Raw genomic sequence first — 19,804 nt, 5'->3', positions numbered from 1 at the left:
GAGAGGAATCAGTAGCAGGAAAAAATAAGTGATAATGCCACTGTATAGGTCATTGGTACGGCCCCATCTGGAATACTGTGTCCAGTTCTGGAGACCCTATCTCCAGAAGGATATAAATACATTAGAGAGTGTACAAAGAAGGGCAACTAAAATGGTGCATGGCCTACATCACAAAACTTACCCGGAAAGGCTAAAAGATCTTAACATGTATAGTTTGGAGGAGAGAAGGGAAAGGGGAGACATGATAGAAACTTTCAAATATATAAAGGGTCTTAACAAAGTTCAGGAGGGAAACATTCTTCAAAGGAAAAGAAGTATTAGAACTCGAGGGCATACATTGAGACTGGAGGGGGGGAGGTTCAGGGGAAATTTAAAGAAAAATTACTTCACAGAAAGGGTAGTGGATAAGTGGAATAGCCTCCCATCAGAGGTGGTAGAGGCTAAGACTGTAGGGCAATTTAAACATGCTTGGGACAGGCATATGAATATCCTTACAAAGAATCAAGGTTAAAAAAGGGTTGAGATTGCCTAAAGGATAAAATAAAAAAGGGGCAGACTAGATGGGCCAAGTGGTTCTTATCTGCCGTCAAATTCTATGTTTCTATGTTTCTATGATATGCTCATCATTTGGAGGGGAACGAAAGAAAGCCTAGAACAGTTCATTAAGACCATCAATGATAATTCATACAATTTGGAATTCACATATGAAGCGAGTGACACCAATATTAACTTTCTGGATTTACCATCTTTATTGAAGGAAACAAGATTGAAACCAAAACATATAGAAAAGATGTAGACTGTAACAGTTTCTTGAATTTTAGAAGTAACCATCACCCTAAATGGTTATCCAATGTCCCAAAAGGCCAAATGAAAAGACTAAGAAGAAACTGTTCCAAAAAGGTGGACTACAATACACAAGTGCTGGATTTGATGGAGCAATTCGAGGAGAAACACTACATTAGGGGTGATCTTGAAAAAAGTAAGGATGAGGTGGAGAAAGTAGATAGAACGAATCTCCTTCAATATAAAGATAAGAATATGAAGAAGGAACAGGAGGTGATGTTCCTAACAGGTTATTCTAGTCAACGAAAGCTTCTAGAAGAAAGTATTTATAAACATTGGCACATCTTCACTGCGGATGATGACCTTAAAGAAATTCTGCCAACGAAACCAAGAATCATCTACAAAAGAGCACCAAATTTAAAAACAAGCTTGGTCAGGAGTTATTATAAAAATGACAACAAAAAAGGAGAAACCTGGCTGAAAGAAATGAAGTCTGGATTCTATAGATGCAACAACTGTATCGTATGCAAGAAAACCAAAAAGATCACGACAAAATGTGTAGATAAATATACGTCCAAGAGTACAGGTAAAGAATACAGCATAAGAGATAAAATCACATGCAATTCAAAAGGTGTGATTTACCTGGTGACATGCCCATGTGGGCTACAATATATAGGAAAAACTTTCCGCAGTCTGTATATTAGGATTAATGAGCATCTAAATAACATCAGGACCAACAAGGAAAACTATAGCATTCCTGAACATTTTATGAAGATGCATAACAGTGACCCTACAGGATTAGAGTTTATTGGAATCAAATTAATACAAAAATCATGGAGAGGAGGGAATTGGGATAATGCACTCCTGAGAGAAGGAGCCAGAACCATCTTTGAATTGGAAACTTTAATACCCAAGGGTCTGAATATAGAATGGGATCTTCTACCCTTCTTAAAAGAATAAATTAGGACCAAAGGGATGAGTTTTATGGGATATAGGGTGATATTAATTGTATATAGATATTTTTTATTTTATTTTAAAATTCCAGGGGTTTAAATCACTGTCCGTGTATGTGTGTCCTGTGTTTTGTGTTTAAAAACTAGTGTATAATAATACACCATATGCTTGGAGTTTATTGTGTGAAATTGCTCCTTTAGTTAAAATAGGAGCAACAAAAATCAAGGCAGATTAATATGGAATATATATAAAAAACAAACCCCACTATGCAATATACATACATGAATATGTGTATAAAGGAGAGGACTAAAAACTCAGTATAGTGTCGACTTTCATGACAAAAGAGCCGCTGTATGAGGAGCAGATCAGGGGAGAAGTGAAGCAATACACATCAAAACGTCCGGTTTCCATGACGATAAATAAACAAAAGACGTGGACGGAGACGTAGTTGCCCTGACAACGGACGCGCACCATGGAGAGGAATGAGATGGAGACGGAGCGATATACGTCAGCACGCACGGTCTCCATAACAACGAAAAACAAATGGACGGAGGACGCGGACGGAGCCTCGGCAACAGACGCATGCGTGAAAGGAAGGAATTAGCTACCATGACAACCAACGCGCAGGATAGGGTATAAGAACGGGGTTTTTGGTATAGCTCGGCCATCCTGAGGAAGCCTGCGGTGCCAGGCGAAACTAGTAGATTGCGGAGCTATCGGATATGTCTGCCGGCAGACACCCGTTCCAGTAACCATCCTGTGATTTTGAAGTAAGTGTCTTGTATATCTTTGGACATTTCCCATTAAGGAGTTTAGGATTTTGGCCCAATGTGCTGATTTCCACCCTGGAAGGCCTTTACAGCGATCAGCTGGTATCAATCAAGACATTTGGACTTATTCCATATATGATAAGGGACTGTGATATAGCTACCACATATATATGCCTGCATTTACCTGAGGAATATAAACTCCTATCTAGTGAATAAACCGCTATTTTAGCGTATCACTGGTATGCTTATATGTTAATCGTTGTGTGTGATTTGTTTTGTGTATACCGGTATTTGGATCACTTTAGGGAATAAGATATTCTTGGAAAAGTGTTTTTCATGTGTCAATAAAACATTATATTTTAACTAACATTGATTTTCTGAATGTTTTTAATCTCTTGAGCCTACACTGCCACTAAATAACCATTATATACCTAACAACATTAGCGCTGGGAGAAATCCTTTTCTTTCTATCAGTATTTTTGTGGGGATAGTGGAAATCCTCATTTATACTCCTTAGCAGCTTCAGTTGATTAGGAGAGGCATACGAGCGCAGTCCTCTATTCTTGCTTTCTATCATAGAAGCTGAACCCCTGGGCCCACCGCACTCAGCACAAGTTGCTGAGCTGGATGCCCTAACCAGAGCGTAGGGTAAGTCAGCCAATATATATACAGATTCTAGGTATGCCTTTGGAGTAGTGCATGATTTTGGGGCCCTATGGCGCCTCAGAAATTTCATGACGGCAGCTGGCACACCTGTAGCGCATGCATCCCACATAAAAAGGCTTCTAACAGCGATACAGGAACCTGACAGAGTGGCTGTTATCAAGTGCAAAGCCCACACTTACAGTCAAGACCCAGTGTCACTTGGTAACATCCGGGCAGACGAAGCTGCTAAATCAGCAGCCAGCACCCCCATACAGACAGATATCACACAACTGATGGTATTCAATACCGCCAACACACAAAAATTAAGTGAAATGCAAAATTTGTGTTCTCCACAGGAAAAGGCAGTCTGGAGGTCAAAAGGATATGGCCAGGAGTCCTCAGGACTCTGGACAGATGGACAGGGTAAGCCAGTAGCCCCCAGAGCATATCTTCCAAGCTTAGCTGAGGCGGCACACGGTCTGACTCATCTGGGCAAAGAAGGTATGTGTAAGCTGGTGAGAGCCTACTGGTGTGCGCCAGGATTCTCTTCTCATGCGGGTAAGAGAGCAATGACATGTCTTATCTGCTTGAGGAAGAATATTGGAAAGTCAATACCAACAGAACCATCCCATATCAACAGACGGCCCTTTTCAGGCAATACAAATTGATTTCATACAGTTGCCACCCTGCAGAAATTTAAAGTATGTGTTAGTTTGTATTGACGTGTTTTCAAATTGGGTTGAAGCGTTCCCCGCTGCCACAAATACTGCTACGTTCACTGCAAAGAAAATTGTGCAGGAATTTGTGTGCAGATATGGTATCACTAGGATAATTGAAAGCGATAGGGGTACCCATTTTACAGGTGAAGTCTTTCAGGTTATGTGCAAACTAATGGGAATTAATAGTAAGCTGCATACTCCGTACCGCCCACAGGCGAGTGCGAAAGTGGAAAGAGTAAACAGCACTATTAAGAACAAGCTGAGCAAATTGATGGCTGAAACTGGATTGTTATGGCCAGAAGCTTTGCCACTTGTATTGTACAGCATCAGAACCACTCCCAGGTCTCCCCTTAACCTATCACCCTTTGAGATTCTTTTTGGTCGACAACCCCATGTAATTATTGACCCCCAGGATGATTTGAAATGCAATAATGAGGTGACTGTAAAATATATGGTTAAGATGAGCCAGCAGCTGAGGAATCAAAACAGAAATCTAAAGCTGGTGATTCCTGACCTACCAAACAATAATTGTCATGACATTGAACCTGGGGATTATGTAATGATTCGAAATTTTCTACGCTCAGGTTGCCTTATTGACCAGTATGAAGGACCGTAGCAAGTCTTACTGACCAGCACGACACCATTAAAGGTTGCCGAGAGAGAGACTTGGGTCCACTCGTCCCACTGTAAGAAGGTCGCTGACCCAGAGAGAGCCCGTGACAAAGAGCAGAGTGTAGAGGAAATCGTATCACTAGAGTGCCTATTCCGGGAAGGTTGAGAGGCAGGACTGTTGTCACGGCACCTGAGCACAGAGAACTACAAGACCAGAGGCGGTTGTCGCACCAAATTTCTTTTTCCTTTTTATTATTTCCTCCATCTCCCATTACCCTCCTTTCCCCCCCTGCCTTGCTCCTTTTTCTCTCCCCTTAACAAGATGGACTTACCCCAAGAGACTGCATTCCAGGTTTTCATGTTGACCCTGGTGTTGACCAGAGCAGTCTGTTTCAGTGAGAGTACCAGAGAGGTCGAGAAAGGATCTAGAATGGGTTCTGATGGCAAGGATGGATTTGTAGAATTCCAAGAGCAATACATCCACCGAGCAAAGGCGAGTATCAGAAAACAATCTGGTAGTCAAGAAACTAGGAGGCACTGTGAAGGGTTATTGGCTGAGGAAAATTGTATTTGTAGTAACTGTGAAAACATAGTTGAGGACGGGTGCATCCAGAGATGTCAGTCCAGCCTTAATATCAACATGGACCGTCATCCATTGAGTGATTATCACTCATTAGTGGGTAAGGTTTTAAACCAAACAGAATGCTGGGTGTGCTCACAAGTACCTCAAGGTCAGAGCAAGTCAGGACTCGTACCGTATCCGTTAACAATAGATGAGGTACTTGAATTAAGGGGTGGGAGACCGGTGGACATGAAATTTAATATTTCTAGGCCCCCTAGTTTGAAGCTCCACCAATATCATGTGGATAGATCCTTAGTATGTTTCAACATTTTCAATTCCCGAAAGCCGGGAAATTGGGAAGTGACATGGAATAACCAAACCATGGCATTTTCACACAGAGCCGACAGAATGCCCGTAGACTCAGAACTTATAAGCCAAATAGCCGACGGTGGAAGGTATTTTCGGTACAGGTATACTCTAGGAAGTAGGACCATGCGGGTTGGAGAAGTATCACCAGCATACTGTGCGCATATCATACAGCCTGATATGTGTATTGAACAGATGAGAGAGTTAGGGATAGGATTTTTCACTTGGAAGGTTTGCAATATGGTAATGTCATATTCTGTCCCATATGTTCTCCCCGATGATGCTTATTTCATATGCGGGAGGAAGGCGTATAAGTGGCTTGCCCCAAACTCAGAGGGATTGTGTTACATTGGAAGAGTGTTGCCAGAAGTTATGACCATAACCCATAATAAGATGAAAGACGTTCACCGCAATGCTCAAGCTCCTTACACTCACACTCACTATGAACACATTGTTAAGAGAAACCTCATATATAGGACAGAGCACGCAGCCTCTGATTTGATTCACGAATCCACCGGGATTTAATTCCTACTCACGTTAGATATCACCCGTACCGCCAGAGGAATTATAAATTATAGGTATATTCATGCGCTAGCGAATCTAATAGATAATATCACCGATATGTATGATGACACCTTCAGGTATACAGGGAAGGAGTTGCAAGCTTACAAAACGGAACTGATCCAGCACAGGATGGTTCTAAATTATATCACAGCAGTGACAGGCGGGTACTATGTCACCTTGGCAACTCAGTATGGTGTGAAGTGTTGCACGTACATCACAAACAGCACTGATGACCCAACCGAGGTCATAGATCAAAAGATGGACGATATCTTGCAATTGAAATGGGAGTTCCGGAGGAGACACAACCTTACCCTTACTGCTGTGAGTAAAGAACTGACCGGCTGGGTCTCATGGTTGAACCCACGAAATTGGTTCTCAGGTTTAGGAGAATGGGCTCAAAATGTTATCGTGAGTGTGGGAAAGTTTCTCCTTTGCATCCTGGGAGTTTTCATAATGATTGGTTTGATATTTAGGTGTGTTCGAATTTTAACGCGGCGCAAGCGCGGTACCAAAGTGATGAGTTTGAGGAGCGGGGGCATTGTTACAACAACTGATTTAATTTATGACCCATCAATAGAGACAATGTTGTGATAAGACGTGATTCCACGGTCCGTTTCTTTCACCCGTTTCTCCTTTGTTTTCCCTCAAGCAAAAATACATCCATTCGGAAAAGACTTTGATGAACAATACATCCATTCGGAAAAGACTTTGATGAACAATACATCCATTCGGAAAAGACTTTGCTGAACAATACATCCATTCGGAAAAGACTTTTCATGAACAATACATCCATCCAGAAAAGACTTTGATTAACACTTTCAGCAAAGATACACCCATCCGGACAAGACTTCAACCAATACCCAAGAATGATTGCACAAATGTTATGTGAATGTATTTGTGATATGTGTCTTATCTTCATCTCTACAACCTCCAGGTAGTGACACACATAGTCGACAGGTGACATATATACACATATTAGCATTCACATGTGTTCCCCCTCCATGTATCATCAACTAAATGTGCACCCCATTTGTTGGAACAAGAAGCCGAAAAGAGCTCGGTAGTGTTTGTTGGTCCACTTACAGACCCTTGATATGGGATGAGAAGGATTTAATGTATACTTCGCAATACCTCGAAGCTTATCTAGAACATATACGGCACGATGATACATGCCCCTCAGACATGGATTTCATACATACATGCTTTTACTATCCCACTAGGTCATACATTTCTCGCCTACACCTCTCCTCCTACCATCCAATTATTTTATGGATAATGTATTGTATATTTTTATCCAACCATCTGTAGATATTGTATGATATATTGTTCTGTTTAATGTTTAGATAGTGGCAGTTATTGTTGACTGCGAAAGGGTGGACTGTCAAAGTCGAAAAATATTGTAATGCATGCCCCACGTACTAACCCCATGCACATGCCCTCTGCGAGTGCACTCAGTCTGCCGTGCGTGCACATATCCGCAATTTGCATAAAGGAGCTTTCCACGGCCATGCACCTTAGCGCGTGGTATGCACATTTACGGTAGAGTTTGTGAACGCATAGAGGGTTATTAGAACATTACATATTTAACCCAAATAGTGCATTTTGTTCCCTTAGTTCCCTTGCACCACGTCAGCGAGTATTAATAGTTTAAACAGTTCCTGGACTAAGAGTTTCGCCTTTGCATGATAGGAAGGGTCAGATAAAGGTTGGAAGGTGATGTCTAGTATCCAGCTGTAGGGTAATTTGAGGGTAACATTCCGGTGTTGGTTAGAGAAAGATTGCATGTTCCTGCGTATAGTTATATGCAAAAGCAGAATATAGATATTAACTGTATTTACTGTATATTATGTATGCGGCGGGAATCCAGAGGATACCACCCACAAGAGCAGTTGGGGAAAGACATCGCCCATCTATTCAAATCAACCAATGACCTCTTCTGTAATGTAAAGACATATCCCTGTGTCCAATGGACAATGAGATTACAGTGACCATTGTATTGTGTATGCATGTTGTGTATAAAAAGCCCATTGTTGCCTGGCCGGTCAGAAGACTCTGAACGCTTTCTATCTGACTAGCGGAGGACCGGCCGGGTTGCGCTTGCGAACATTCTCACGTATGTACATTCTCTGTAGCCATTATTCTGTTTAGTTTATCTTGTTAGCCTGTAGTGTATGATTTGTACTGTTTACCTTTTGGAATTAATCCACTGTGGCCTTAGAACCCTGTGGTTTCAACTACAAATCAGTGTTGTGTCTTCACTTTCCTGCAAGGGTTTTAAAGTGTATTTATCTGTATAAGGTGTATAGGTATTGATAAGGTGTACGCACTGCGGGTACTTTATACCATCAGCGCTACTTAAGGTTTAAGGTATAACATCGTTGCAGTACTTTGCTGTTTAGGGTTTAAAGTATGATCATATCATTACATTGTATCATTAACAAGGTTTAAAGGTTATCAATTGTGTGTGCGCTCGCTGTGTATACTCTGTACACTTAGCGCAGCGTGTGTACGCCAAGTACGTACCACGTGCAGGACTCTGTACGCAAATAGCGTACAAAGTGCGTAGCACGTGTATTCAGTCTAGCGGCCATAGCGGCTCCATGGAAATAGTGTATCTAGAGGTATAGCTTTTCGGTCTAAGATAATATCGACATTATCATTACTTTCACAAAATGTGGAGAAGATGATGTTCATTAAAATGAATTATAAACTCCTCCAGGAAGAACTTTACAAGCAATTGCCTCCAGAAAGTACACAGGGACCTGTGATGGTGGATTCCAGTGGGGACGAATTAATACTCTGTGAGGATGAGGATGTACACACTAAAAGGGGTGAGGAATCGGAAGATGAGGACGGAATCTTGCCTTGTAGAGCCAGTTTGTGCAAGGAGAGATAAATTACTTATTTTTTGGTGAGGGGTTTAATTGCTTCTTTTTTTGTGGGGGCCCAAACAAACCAATCATTTCAGCCACAGTCATGTGGCAGGCCCTGTCGCTGAAATGATTGGTTTGTTAAAGTGTGCATGTCCTGTTAATACAACATAAGGGTGGCTGGGAGGACGCAAGGACAATTCCATCTTGCATCTCTCTTTTTTTCTTTGCATTATGTGCTCTTTGGGGCCTAGTTTTTAAAACTGCCATCCTGTCTGCCACTGCTGTGCCACTCCTAGATGGGCCAGGTGTTTGTGCCGCCCACTTGTGTCACTTAGCTTAGTCATCCATCTACCTCGGTGCAACCTTTTGGCCTGTAAACAATATTGTGAGGTGTGAGCTGTCCAGAATAAACTGGAAATTAATCTTATTGAGATAAATAATATTGTAGGATCAAAATGACCCCAAATTCTGTGATTTTAGCAGTTTTTATGTTTTTTTCATAAACATCCAGATCCAAAACCATAACCCAAAAGGGTGGTTTTGGCAAGACTAATCCAGATCCAAAACACGAATGGAGATCCAGATCCAAAACCAAAACCCGAAACGTGTCCGCCGCACAGCTCTTGTTTCTGTGCAGTAGACTCACCTATATGGCATCACTATAAACACCAAAACCCATCCCTTTTCTAACACCATACTTTCTCAAAAGCAAGTTTTGGCATTTATGTAAGGAAGGGTATACAACCAATCTTTTTAAAGGGTTTGTAACTGCAACATTTTCTCTGCTAAATTAAGCTTAATGCAGGAAAACGCATATTGTTAGATATAGTATAGGTTTTGACGGTATACATTTAATTCTCCGGCTGTCGGGATCCCAATGGTCAGGACACCGATGCCAGAATTCCCACAGCTGGCAATGCCGGCAGCCGGAATACCGGTTCTACAGGTCTATTCCCACTTGTGGGTGTCCACAACACCCATGGAGTGGGAATTGAACCTGTGGTGAGCCCGCAGCGTGGCAAGCGCAGCGTGCCCGCAAGTGGACCCTTTTGCGCTTGCCTTGGGATGCCGCTGACGGTATATTGAGGGCCGGCACCCCAGCCACTGGTAAATCATACTGAACCCTTTTTTAACTTATCTCTGTCATATATGCAGTCACTACTAGACCAAGCTCCACCCAAATTTCATGCCCCACTTGCGATGATTTTATACATTCCACATTTCATTAGGCCATGAGGGATAGAAGTAAAACAATAGCAGACGATTTAGTGGGGGCTTTGCAAACAAAGTTATCAGAACAGCCAGAAAAACTAGGTTCCAATAATAAATAAAAACAATTTTTTAAAACCACCATCTCTTAATATTTACATTAGACAAATACAAAAGAGAAGCTTAGAAAAATAATAGTTGAAGTCCATTTACCTGGGTCATCATATTCTTATAAGGCCTCCCTGTGGGTCATATTTATTTAAGCTTTTTTATTTTATTTTTTAAGTCACCCCAAAACTGTAATTTTTCTATAGGAACTGTGAAATTGACAAATTTACCAAGCTTCAAATAGATTAGCTTTTCAGAGCATGCTCCTGATAACCATTTCAGTTTTACACGGTGTTAGCCATTGTAGTCTGTAGCCTATATTATGAAGAGGGATCCTTGGATTCCAATGCAGCAACTATAACTTAAGCTGGGCTCACACTGGCCAATATATAGTGGGCGCTTTGGTTGGTATGTACCAGCAATATGTCTGTCAATTACGTCATTCACAGACATATCACATTGGGTTCACTATGGTATGCCGGCGGTCGGGCTCCCGGCGACCAGCATACCGGCGCCGGGAGCCCGACCGCCGGCTTACCGACAGTGTGGTGAGCGCAAATGAGCCCCTTGTGGGCACGGTGGCGCGCTATGCGCGCCATGCTATTTTATTCTCCCTCCAGGGGGGTCGTGGAACCCCACGAGGGAGAATAAGTGTCGGTATGCCGGCTGTTGGTATCCCAGCGCCGGTATACTGTGCGCCGGGATCCCGTCAGTCGGCATACAGAAGACCACCCATCACATTGGCCCTGATGTCATTGGCGTTTCTATAATGGGTGCAATGTGTGCAGTGCACACGGGCCCCTGGGTCCAGGGGGGGCCCACACATCAAACATTGCACCCATTTTAATACTTACCTTGCCGGAGTCCAGTGTCGGGCGCTGTGATCGTGGTGGAAATCACCACCAAAATAGCCACCGTGCATGCGCAGTAGGCAAATTGGTCTCCGGCTCATGGTGGGTGTCATTTTTCTGGAGACCTGCTCATGCGCAGTAGACTCCGGTACAATGCCGGAGTCTACAGCGCAGTACAGAGGAGGGGGCCCACCCTCTGTGGAAACGCCCCTGCCTGATGCACAACCGATTGCTGATTTATCGGCGCATCGTGCTGTGTGTATGGTTAGTCAGCCAACCACCCATACATTTTGTGCAGAGGCCTCTAGTGACTGACATGCCAACTGGGCGGGTAAATGTAAATGCCCGCCCAGTTGTGATGTCAAGCACGACACGTCGGGCCGACAACTGCTAAGTGTGTATGCACTTACCAATCGTTGGACAGTTCAGCGGCTCAGCCAGATGGCCGATCCAATATTCTTGTGTGTACCCAGCATTACACATGTTCTGTCTGATTATTGTGCATGTACATTTAGCAAGCCAGCTCTGAACCCAAAAGTAAGGTTTGCTTATTTCTGTACACAGGCACAGCTTTTATCAGAGTCCATGTCCCTGCAAGAATTTCTCGATACATGGCCCCAATAAGTAATGACTATTGCAACAATAATAAATTATTCTTATTGGTTTAAAACTCCAGGAAGTGATAAATAAGCCCCTGTGTAAGATATGCTTATGTGTATGATAGATTAAATAATAACACCTTGAATCAATTTCTCACTTTTTCATTAATCTTTTTTAAACAGATATTCTTGCAATTTCCTTAAGTGGCACAGCACACTGGAGAGACATTTCACTGTGTGCAGTATGAATCCTGTCATGAGAGTCTCACATACTGCTTGTCTAATCCCTCCATGTTCCTCTCTGCTATATAGTACTTATACTGGAGTCACTTTTCATTCTCTCAATAGCTGCTCACTATAAATGGGACATTCACCTCAGGCTTTGGGAAATGAGAAGATCTGCAGTACAAGTAACCTGTAAATCACTGAGCAAGCGCACAGAGGTAACCCAAAGGAACCATTTTACTGTACAAAGTGACTTTTATCAGTACAGACAGACTTGTGTGATTTACTGAATTTCTGTTATGAAGGAGAACGGAATATTTATGTGAAATAAATTTAAAGTAAAAGGCATCCTGTATTCACAAATAATATAAACACATTGCAACTTGTATTTGTGTGAACAATAGACAGAAACACTATTTTTGATACTATGGGGCATACTCAAATTGAACAGCTTGCATTTTTTTCCATCAGTATGCTGATTCTGCTTGCACCTCCATAGGCTTCAAGCAGAATCAATTCTGCCAGTTAACGCACAGAAGCTGCTGGAATAATCCCCCAAGGCTTTTGCTCTTAATTAAATATGCCCTTATATTTATATATGTCTATAGATAATATTGCAGTGAAATGCCACGGTAAATCCTTAAGCAGGCAAAACAAACCAGATTAACATAAATGAGCTGTCAATTTAATTCGTAACAAAATGGTTAAACTTAATGGCTCTGTATTTCTTTTAATGTCTTTTGTGTATCCATGTGTGTAGAAATATAGGGGTGTAGTATGGTTGACCGGCGGTCTCCTGACCGCCGGTCAGCTTACCGACGCCGGGATCCCGGCAGCATACCGATGCCGGGATCCCGGCGGGGAGGGGCGAGTGCAGCAAGCCCCTTGCGGACTCGCTTCGCTCGCCACGCTGCGGGCTCGGTGGCGACCTGCGGTTGCCACGGGTTCTATTCCAACTCTATGGGTGTCGTGGACACCCACGAGTGGAAATAGTCCCTGTTGGTCGGCATGCCGACCATCGGGATACTGAGCCGGCGGGATGGTGGAGGAGGTCATGTGACTGTCGGTCAGCAGACAGGCGGTCACATGAATACCACCCGAAATATAGATAGATATATATGTTAGTTTGTATGAATGTACTGTATGTACCATACTTGCCTACCCTCCCGGATTGGTCGGGAGGCTCCCAAAAATCGGGAGGTGCTCCCGGTCCCCGGAAAGGCAGGCGTGCCTCCCAGAACCAGCCGCTGCCTCCCGCACCCCTTGTGAAATTGACTGGTCTAGTGATGTTGACGCGATCCGCGTGAATTTCGTCATCGTAGCCCGTAATGTGGCATTGCATAGCTTACGAGATCACGTCTACCCGTCCCCAGAATGGCCCTTTATTTCAGAGCCCTGCCCCCTTTTCATAGCCCCAACCCCTGTTCAGCAGACTTGGCTGCCCCCTTCTGGAGGGAGCAGCCTGAAAGTTGGCAAGTCTGGTATGTACAGTAATAGTGTTTGTCAGTGGCAAAGCAAGGAACAAGTTTTTGGAAGATATTTTGCTCTCAATCCAGCTAGCATGTCTCAGGGTGGGGCTGCCTTCAGACAGATCAAGCTGAAATCCTAGGCTAGTCAGCACTATAAACGAAATCGGGGGGCTGTAAGGGGAAAAAAAACATGGATTTAACACCAGCCAATTAGGATAGATCTGAAGTGGAGCTAAGTGTTTTATAAATGTGCTGGTTAGTGAGGGATGTTTAATGCTCAACAAGCTGGTTGATCTAATTGTGGTGTATTGGGATTGCCAAGGAATAATCAGATCTGTTTTTAGGGGGCCAATTCTGGCACTACAAGTGATAGAGTGCATTGTCATCCATGTGCATGCTGGCCCTTGCAATGCCAAACAGTGCTTGCATTCCACGTTAACATCTTTTCCAAGGTAACAGAAAAGGCCCATTGCTGGTCAATTATCTATAGTTGTGGAAGCACGAATGTTTGTTTGGGTTCATTTTTCATAGAGAACTGGTCCTGGTGCTCTTGCATAATGACAGTGATAAAAGAGCTGTGTGGCATTTCATAATAGTGCAGTAAATCTGAAGTATATTGAAGATCTATCTTGCAGCTGTGCAAATTATTTGTGCTGTTTAGGAAATCCATTAGGTGTTTGCAAATACCTGCTATTTAGAAAACTGCCAAGCACACTCTTCCGTGAAGATTTCTCATGCTATACTGAAGATTTTGAATGTTGTTTTCTATATATAGTGTAGTTTTAGTAGCCTCTGAGGTGTCCTGTTCCCTTTAAATATATGTGTCTGATCTTGAGCTTACAATACGTAGGGTTGAAGGCCTGGCATCCACTAAGAACCAGCTAACAACTGTAGTTCCAGAAAAGGAGACTGTTAAAGGTAAAGCACTCTGTAAGTGGATTCTGTAAACTCAAGCTCATGGTAGAGACTCACGTATCCCTACGTGCCCTTTTAGTTTTTTCTTTACTGTGACACATTTGTGGTAGTGGATAATCTTGTAAATGTTGTTATCAGTTGATTTTCAGGAGTGTCTTTGCTTTCATCATGAGATGGCACATGATGAGTAAGTATGGGAAATAACAGTAGTCTTTGGATGCTGTAGATGTGTATTATGCAGGAGCACTTTGCAACTACCATCACCTACAGTGATTGAAAGGGTCAAACCAACTGTCTTTACATGCCAATATGATGATGTGTTTTATCACTCTAACACTACATTTTTTTTATTCTTTGTTCTTATGAGAGAAGTAGAATTTACTTTCTTTTTTCTGTTATTTTAAAGAACTTCTACATCACTCACATGAAAATATTTTTTGGATAATTAACAGATTTGATCTTTGCCTTGGAGGTAGCCTTGGTGACCGTTTGTTGTGAACACTAATGCATTTTTTCTCTGGCATGTTTTCATTTTTGTATGAATGACTGAATGACATTTGTAAGGGTTTCTTGGTAATGTGCAAGCATTGATTTCCTTCAGACGAGGCCAACACTTCCCAAGTGTATAATTTTAACAAATGCACTGGTTGATATGACAATAAATTGCCTGTGTATTTTTATACATAAATAGGAAATGGGGCGAATGAAACATTTAGATAAATAGAGTTTTGCACCAGTCATTTTGTTTGAGCAAATACACATGATTATGGCACGATAAATTTACTGTGTGTTAGATAGTTAATGGCAAGTACCAATCTAATTATGTTTTATTGCAGTCAGTACACTATGGGCCTTATTTAGTGATGGTCACTGCCGCCGCAGCAAAATCTGCGACCATCCCCTATATGTTGTCATGAGGTGCAAAATATGGACAAGGCAGACATTACTGCTGTTTGTAAAACTAAGTAGCAAATGTACATATTGGGAGGTAGCTACTCATTTGGGCCCCATAGAATAACCACAGATGTTTTTCCTAGTATAATCCACAAAGAATGAGTGCTGTAAACTCCTTTGATAGGGATATAGACACATGCCATTTGAAGACATCATACCTCCCAACATTACCCTCTCCAGGAGGGACAAGATGCTCTGCTACAGGACTTTTCTCTTAATTTATGATTGCCAGCACCTGTGTTGAACAAGTTAATGGATAAGAAAGGTGTTTCAGCACAGGTGATGCAATCATACTTTAAGAGGGAAGTCCAGGAGCAGAGCATTGTGTCCCTCTTGGAGAGGGTCATGTTGGGAGGTATGAGACATGCTGATTGCCTTCCTTATGTTCCATTTACTGTTATTGGCCAGATTGCTTAGTGTGCCTTATTAATGTGGCAAATTTATGTTAAATCGAAATCATCCCAAAAATTAATTTGCCAACAAAGAATGTTTGAATTTCTATCTAATTTCATAACCGGAAGATTTGATTCATCCATCTCTAGTTTTGACCATTGTTGAATATTCAGATGACTGATAATATGTTTGACCTGTGTTTGCAGGAAGAATGTGAGCAGGAGCTAAGTGTTGCAATACCTGCCCTCAATGCTGCTATTGCAGCCCTGGATACACTGAAAGCCAGTGACATAACTCTTCTGAAAACTATGCAGAACCCACCCTCCGGAGTACGCCTCACTTTGGCTGCTGTGTGCATTCTAAAGGTATTTATGAACTGCTATACTAATGATAAGTGCTAAAGCACTGTGACATACATTTAAAGGGGATCCGGAAGGATACCGATGGTCGGGATCCCGGCTAACAAAATACCAATGCCGGGATCCCGACACAGCTAAGAAGACGGGGTGTTTCAAATAAAGACACATTATTCTCATTGGCTGTGGTCTTGTACTTTTATGAAATACTTTGCTTTACCTTTCTAACTTTATATACTGCAGTTCAGGTATTATTTGATAGGATTTTAAACACAAGGTAATTCTGTTACATATCCAAGGGCAGAATAACCAGGTTTGCTAGAAGCAGCAATACCTTAATGAAAACACAGAGGGAATCCAATAAGAAAAGGAATGTGTTTAATAAACGTTACAGATGCCAATAACATAAAGTCAACTAAAGGAGGAAAACACATTTAAACATATATTTAGGCATATTTAATAGGTATGTCAAGAATACCTAAGTTTATTTGTGTTAATCTTCATATCTTTCATTGGAGGCACCTTGATGTACATTATGTTTGCTGTTTCCAAGCCATGTATTAAGCTCTAGGCAAGGATTTGTCCGTCATCCACTACTTTTTCACATGCAACAAAGAGGCAATGCTGTTGAATGGCGTTTAGCAGTATACTGCTTATAAATACATTTGCATACAATGAACTGTGTATGCACTTCACACTCCAGAGAAAACCCCTTTTACTTTCTGCTCAGATTTAATTGGGTTCCATCATGCCACATAACTGTTCTGCTCTCATAGAATTTTCCAATCTATGGTTCTGTGAATATGCACAAAGTGCAGATGGTGGGATTTATGCACCATATGCACCATAAAAGTCTTGGGGAAAAAAAAGAATGGAGTATAAATATATAAATATATACATAAATATTCAGGGGCAATCACGATGTTAATAGTGAATATGTGGACACCAGAATGACAGCCCCTAATGTAGACACAGTTGCAATGCTACAGCATTTTAATGGTGTTGGCATTATAACGAGAAACATGATCTTTGAGCATTACAAACATGTATGTGGACAGATTACCAAATATTCTACTCCATACATTTTCTGTAATAGTACTACAAAGAAATGTTTTAGGAAACATATGAAGGACTATAATCAGTGGTGCTCAGAACAATCAGCATTGCTTTTTGGGCATCTCATGCAGCTTATCAAGAACCTTTGCAATCTGGTGGACCATTATGCCATGGGTAGCCCCTATCCTTGTGTATAAATGCCTATTTCTATAGATTATAAGGTTGCAAACAGGGCCTTCCTACCTCTATGAATGTTTGTCATTACCATTGTTGTTTCCAATTGTAAAGCGCTACAGAATTTGCTGCGATATATAAGAAACTGTTAATAATAAATAAATAAACAAGGCAAGTTCCGTAGAGTGAAAATCAGCATCTACGCTTATGTCAGTATATATTCTAAATGCTATGGAAGTTGACACTTTGATTAAATGTATCCATTTGTTACTATAGTACATTTGAAATTTATGTTTTGTGCATGTAAAGGGGATTAAACCTGAAAAAAAGGGGGATCAGAATGCAAAGAATATTGATGACTTCTGGACTGCTTCAAAAAAGATGCTCGGAGATATGAAGTTTTTGGACTCACTAAAGGTACTGTTCCCCTTGTTTTGTTGCATTGGTGTTTATGTTTATGTGTGAATGGATATATTTTGTTTGTGCAGGCAATCTTTTACTAATGGAAATATGCTAAAATGTTCATTTGGAAGTGGTGCAAATGGCAAAGGAGCTTGGATGACTATGACATCCCATGTAGCAGTAGAGCCAAAAGGCTAATATTCCAACCCATGTAAAACATAAGGACCAGCACTGCTTCTTCAATCGTAGATATAAACCTATTTGCCCAGCAAGGACCTTTTCAGTTATATAGTTTTGTATGTATGTGCTCCTGGAAAATCATTGTGGGCTAGGCTTTGATAGTTTGTATGATGGAAAGAATAGAAACACAACTTGAAAATGCAAACTATTGGTAATATAAATTAAATATCTTTCATTCATTTCATCTTTTAAATTTGCTTCCCTAAAATTATGTTTTGTTTTGAATGAATCATTCAGGTGAGTGGACATTGCGCCATATTCATTACATGTTTCACTTTTGTATGTTTTAATGTTATTATTATGACAGATTGCAAACATATTACATAGGAGCTGGAAGATAACCACAAAGTCAGGGAGAGCTGTGTATTAATGAGGTTAAGGTGGTCAGTGATACTGTAACGGCCATCTGGCACAGTCATTTGCCATGTGACGCTAGATTCAAGAAGGATTTCAGTGTAAGGAAGGGATGGTGGCTCTTGTCTTTAAACCCATAACCAGACACCAGAACAGGGATTCTGTCCTTATTACAGTGGTAATGGTACCACGCCATTTGAAGCAGTACAAAATGTCCAGTTGCCAATGTCTACTTTAATGTTGGAAGATGATAATGGCTTTGCCTTACATTAGCCCCTCACACTTTATCACCACTTACAACTTTTGGTTTGTTACTATATGTGTCCGTGTTCCAACACCTATTCGATTGTACGTTTATTTAGGCTAGGCCATCTTTGCCTACTGAAACATTATAGTTATTAATATTGTTATGCTTTGTTTATAAAGCGTTGAAATATTAAAGGAAGCAGTACATTGAGGGGATTCAATTAATGATATAACAAAGACATGTAACATATATGTCATTTATTTGCATCATAATATCATCAATGCACAGCGCTGCATAGTACTGTATGTTGTAAATTTATGTATGAAGCATTATAATAATTGATATTGATGTGTGCTTTGGAATATGCTTTCCTGCAAGTAATCAGCTTAAATGTGCATACACACGGTGAGATCGTGTGTAGGCACCTTAAGATGCAAAATGTGTAATACCATATTAATATATATAATTATATATTTATATACTACAAGCCACAAATTGAAAAACCAGGTCACTTTGCTGCAAGAAAGAGTGTTCATCGTCCCACAAAAGCAGTGAAAACTTCTATATGTACCGTCTACCCTGCAATGATGTAATATATTAATCTTGTCTAGCAAAGCAAAATGTAATATTTGCATGAAGGTGCAAAAGTAATAATCTCTACTTGGCAATGAAAACTGGGATCCATCTAGCTTCTTTAATGAAATGGTGCAAACCTTTGTACCATGGAAGATGCTAACATCTCAGCCCATAAGTCTATGCAGTCACCTTTAAAAAAGTTATATTTTAAGGAGCACTTTAGAAATGGTATCATGCTTACAGGATATTGAAAGAGAAGGAAAAGATTGCTATGTATCATTGCTGACTATTCAGTCGCCTCCAAGGCTGATATGAAATGTTTGTGACCATGCTAGGCTGCTCAACCAGATGAGAAGCTTCATTAGAATATGTCAAAGGGAGGCATGTGGAAAAACCTCTGAAGGCAATGTAATCTTGCCGACATTGAAGGTGAGAGCTGCATCTTCACAAAAGAAAATCACACTGTTGCTCATGGGGAAAAAAATCACTGATAAATTGTACAAGCTAAATTGCAAAGAAGTGATTAACATCACCAACATATCAACTGCATCCAAATGAAGCACTGACATTAACAGCAGACAAACTCAAGACAGTAAATAAGCTAGTTAAAGATCAACTTGCTAACAGAATCAAGATTAATCACTGCTAGATAATAAAATTACCTAAAAACCAGAAAGAGAAATGGCAAGGAAATATTTTCCAAAAAATCGGGAGCAACGGAGCTGAATAAACTCCTGACTTGAGACATACCAACCTGTCTTGAGATCCCAAGTAAGAATAAGTATTTTCTTGTATTTTTCAATAATCAGTCAAGATACTGTATACAAT

At 41.0% G+C, this 19,804-nt stretch overlaps 1 protein-coding gene across 1 annotated transcript in view; it reads left to right on the top strand.

Moving 5' to 3' along the window:
- LOC134934622 (dynein axonemal heavy chain 3-like) overlaps nt 1-19,804 on the top strand; it is a 1,803,147-nt gene that overhangs the window by 1,436,152 nt on the left and 347,191 nt on the right. Inside the window, exons 56-57 of the mRNA XM_063930015.1 lie at nt 15,778-15,936; nt 17,467-17,574. Coding sequence (XP_063786085.1) covers nt 15,778-15,936; nt 17,467-17,574 — 267 coding nt within the window. The remainder of the gene's footprint in view (nt 1-15,777; nt 15,937-17,466; nt 17,575-19,804) is intronic.

Source organism: Pseudophryne corroboree, chromosome 6, assembly GCF_028390025.1.
Source record: "Pseudophryne corroboree isolate aPseCor3 chromosome 6, aPseCor3.hap2, whole genome shotgun sequence".
Classification (NCBI taxonomy): domain Eukaryota; kingdom Metazoa; phylum Chordata; class Amphibia; order Anura; family Myobatrachidae; genus Pseudophryne; species Pseudophryne corroboree.
This window is presented reverse-complemented; position numbering and strand designations above follow the sequence as displayed.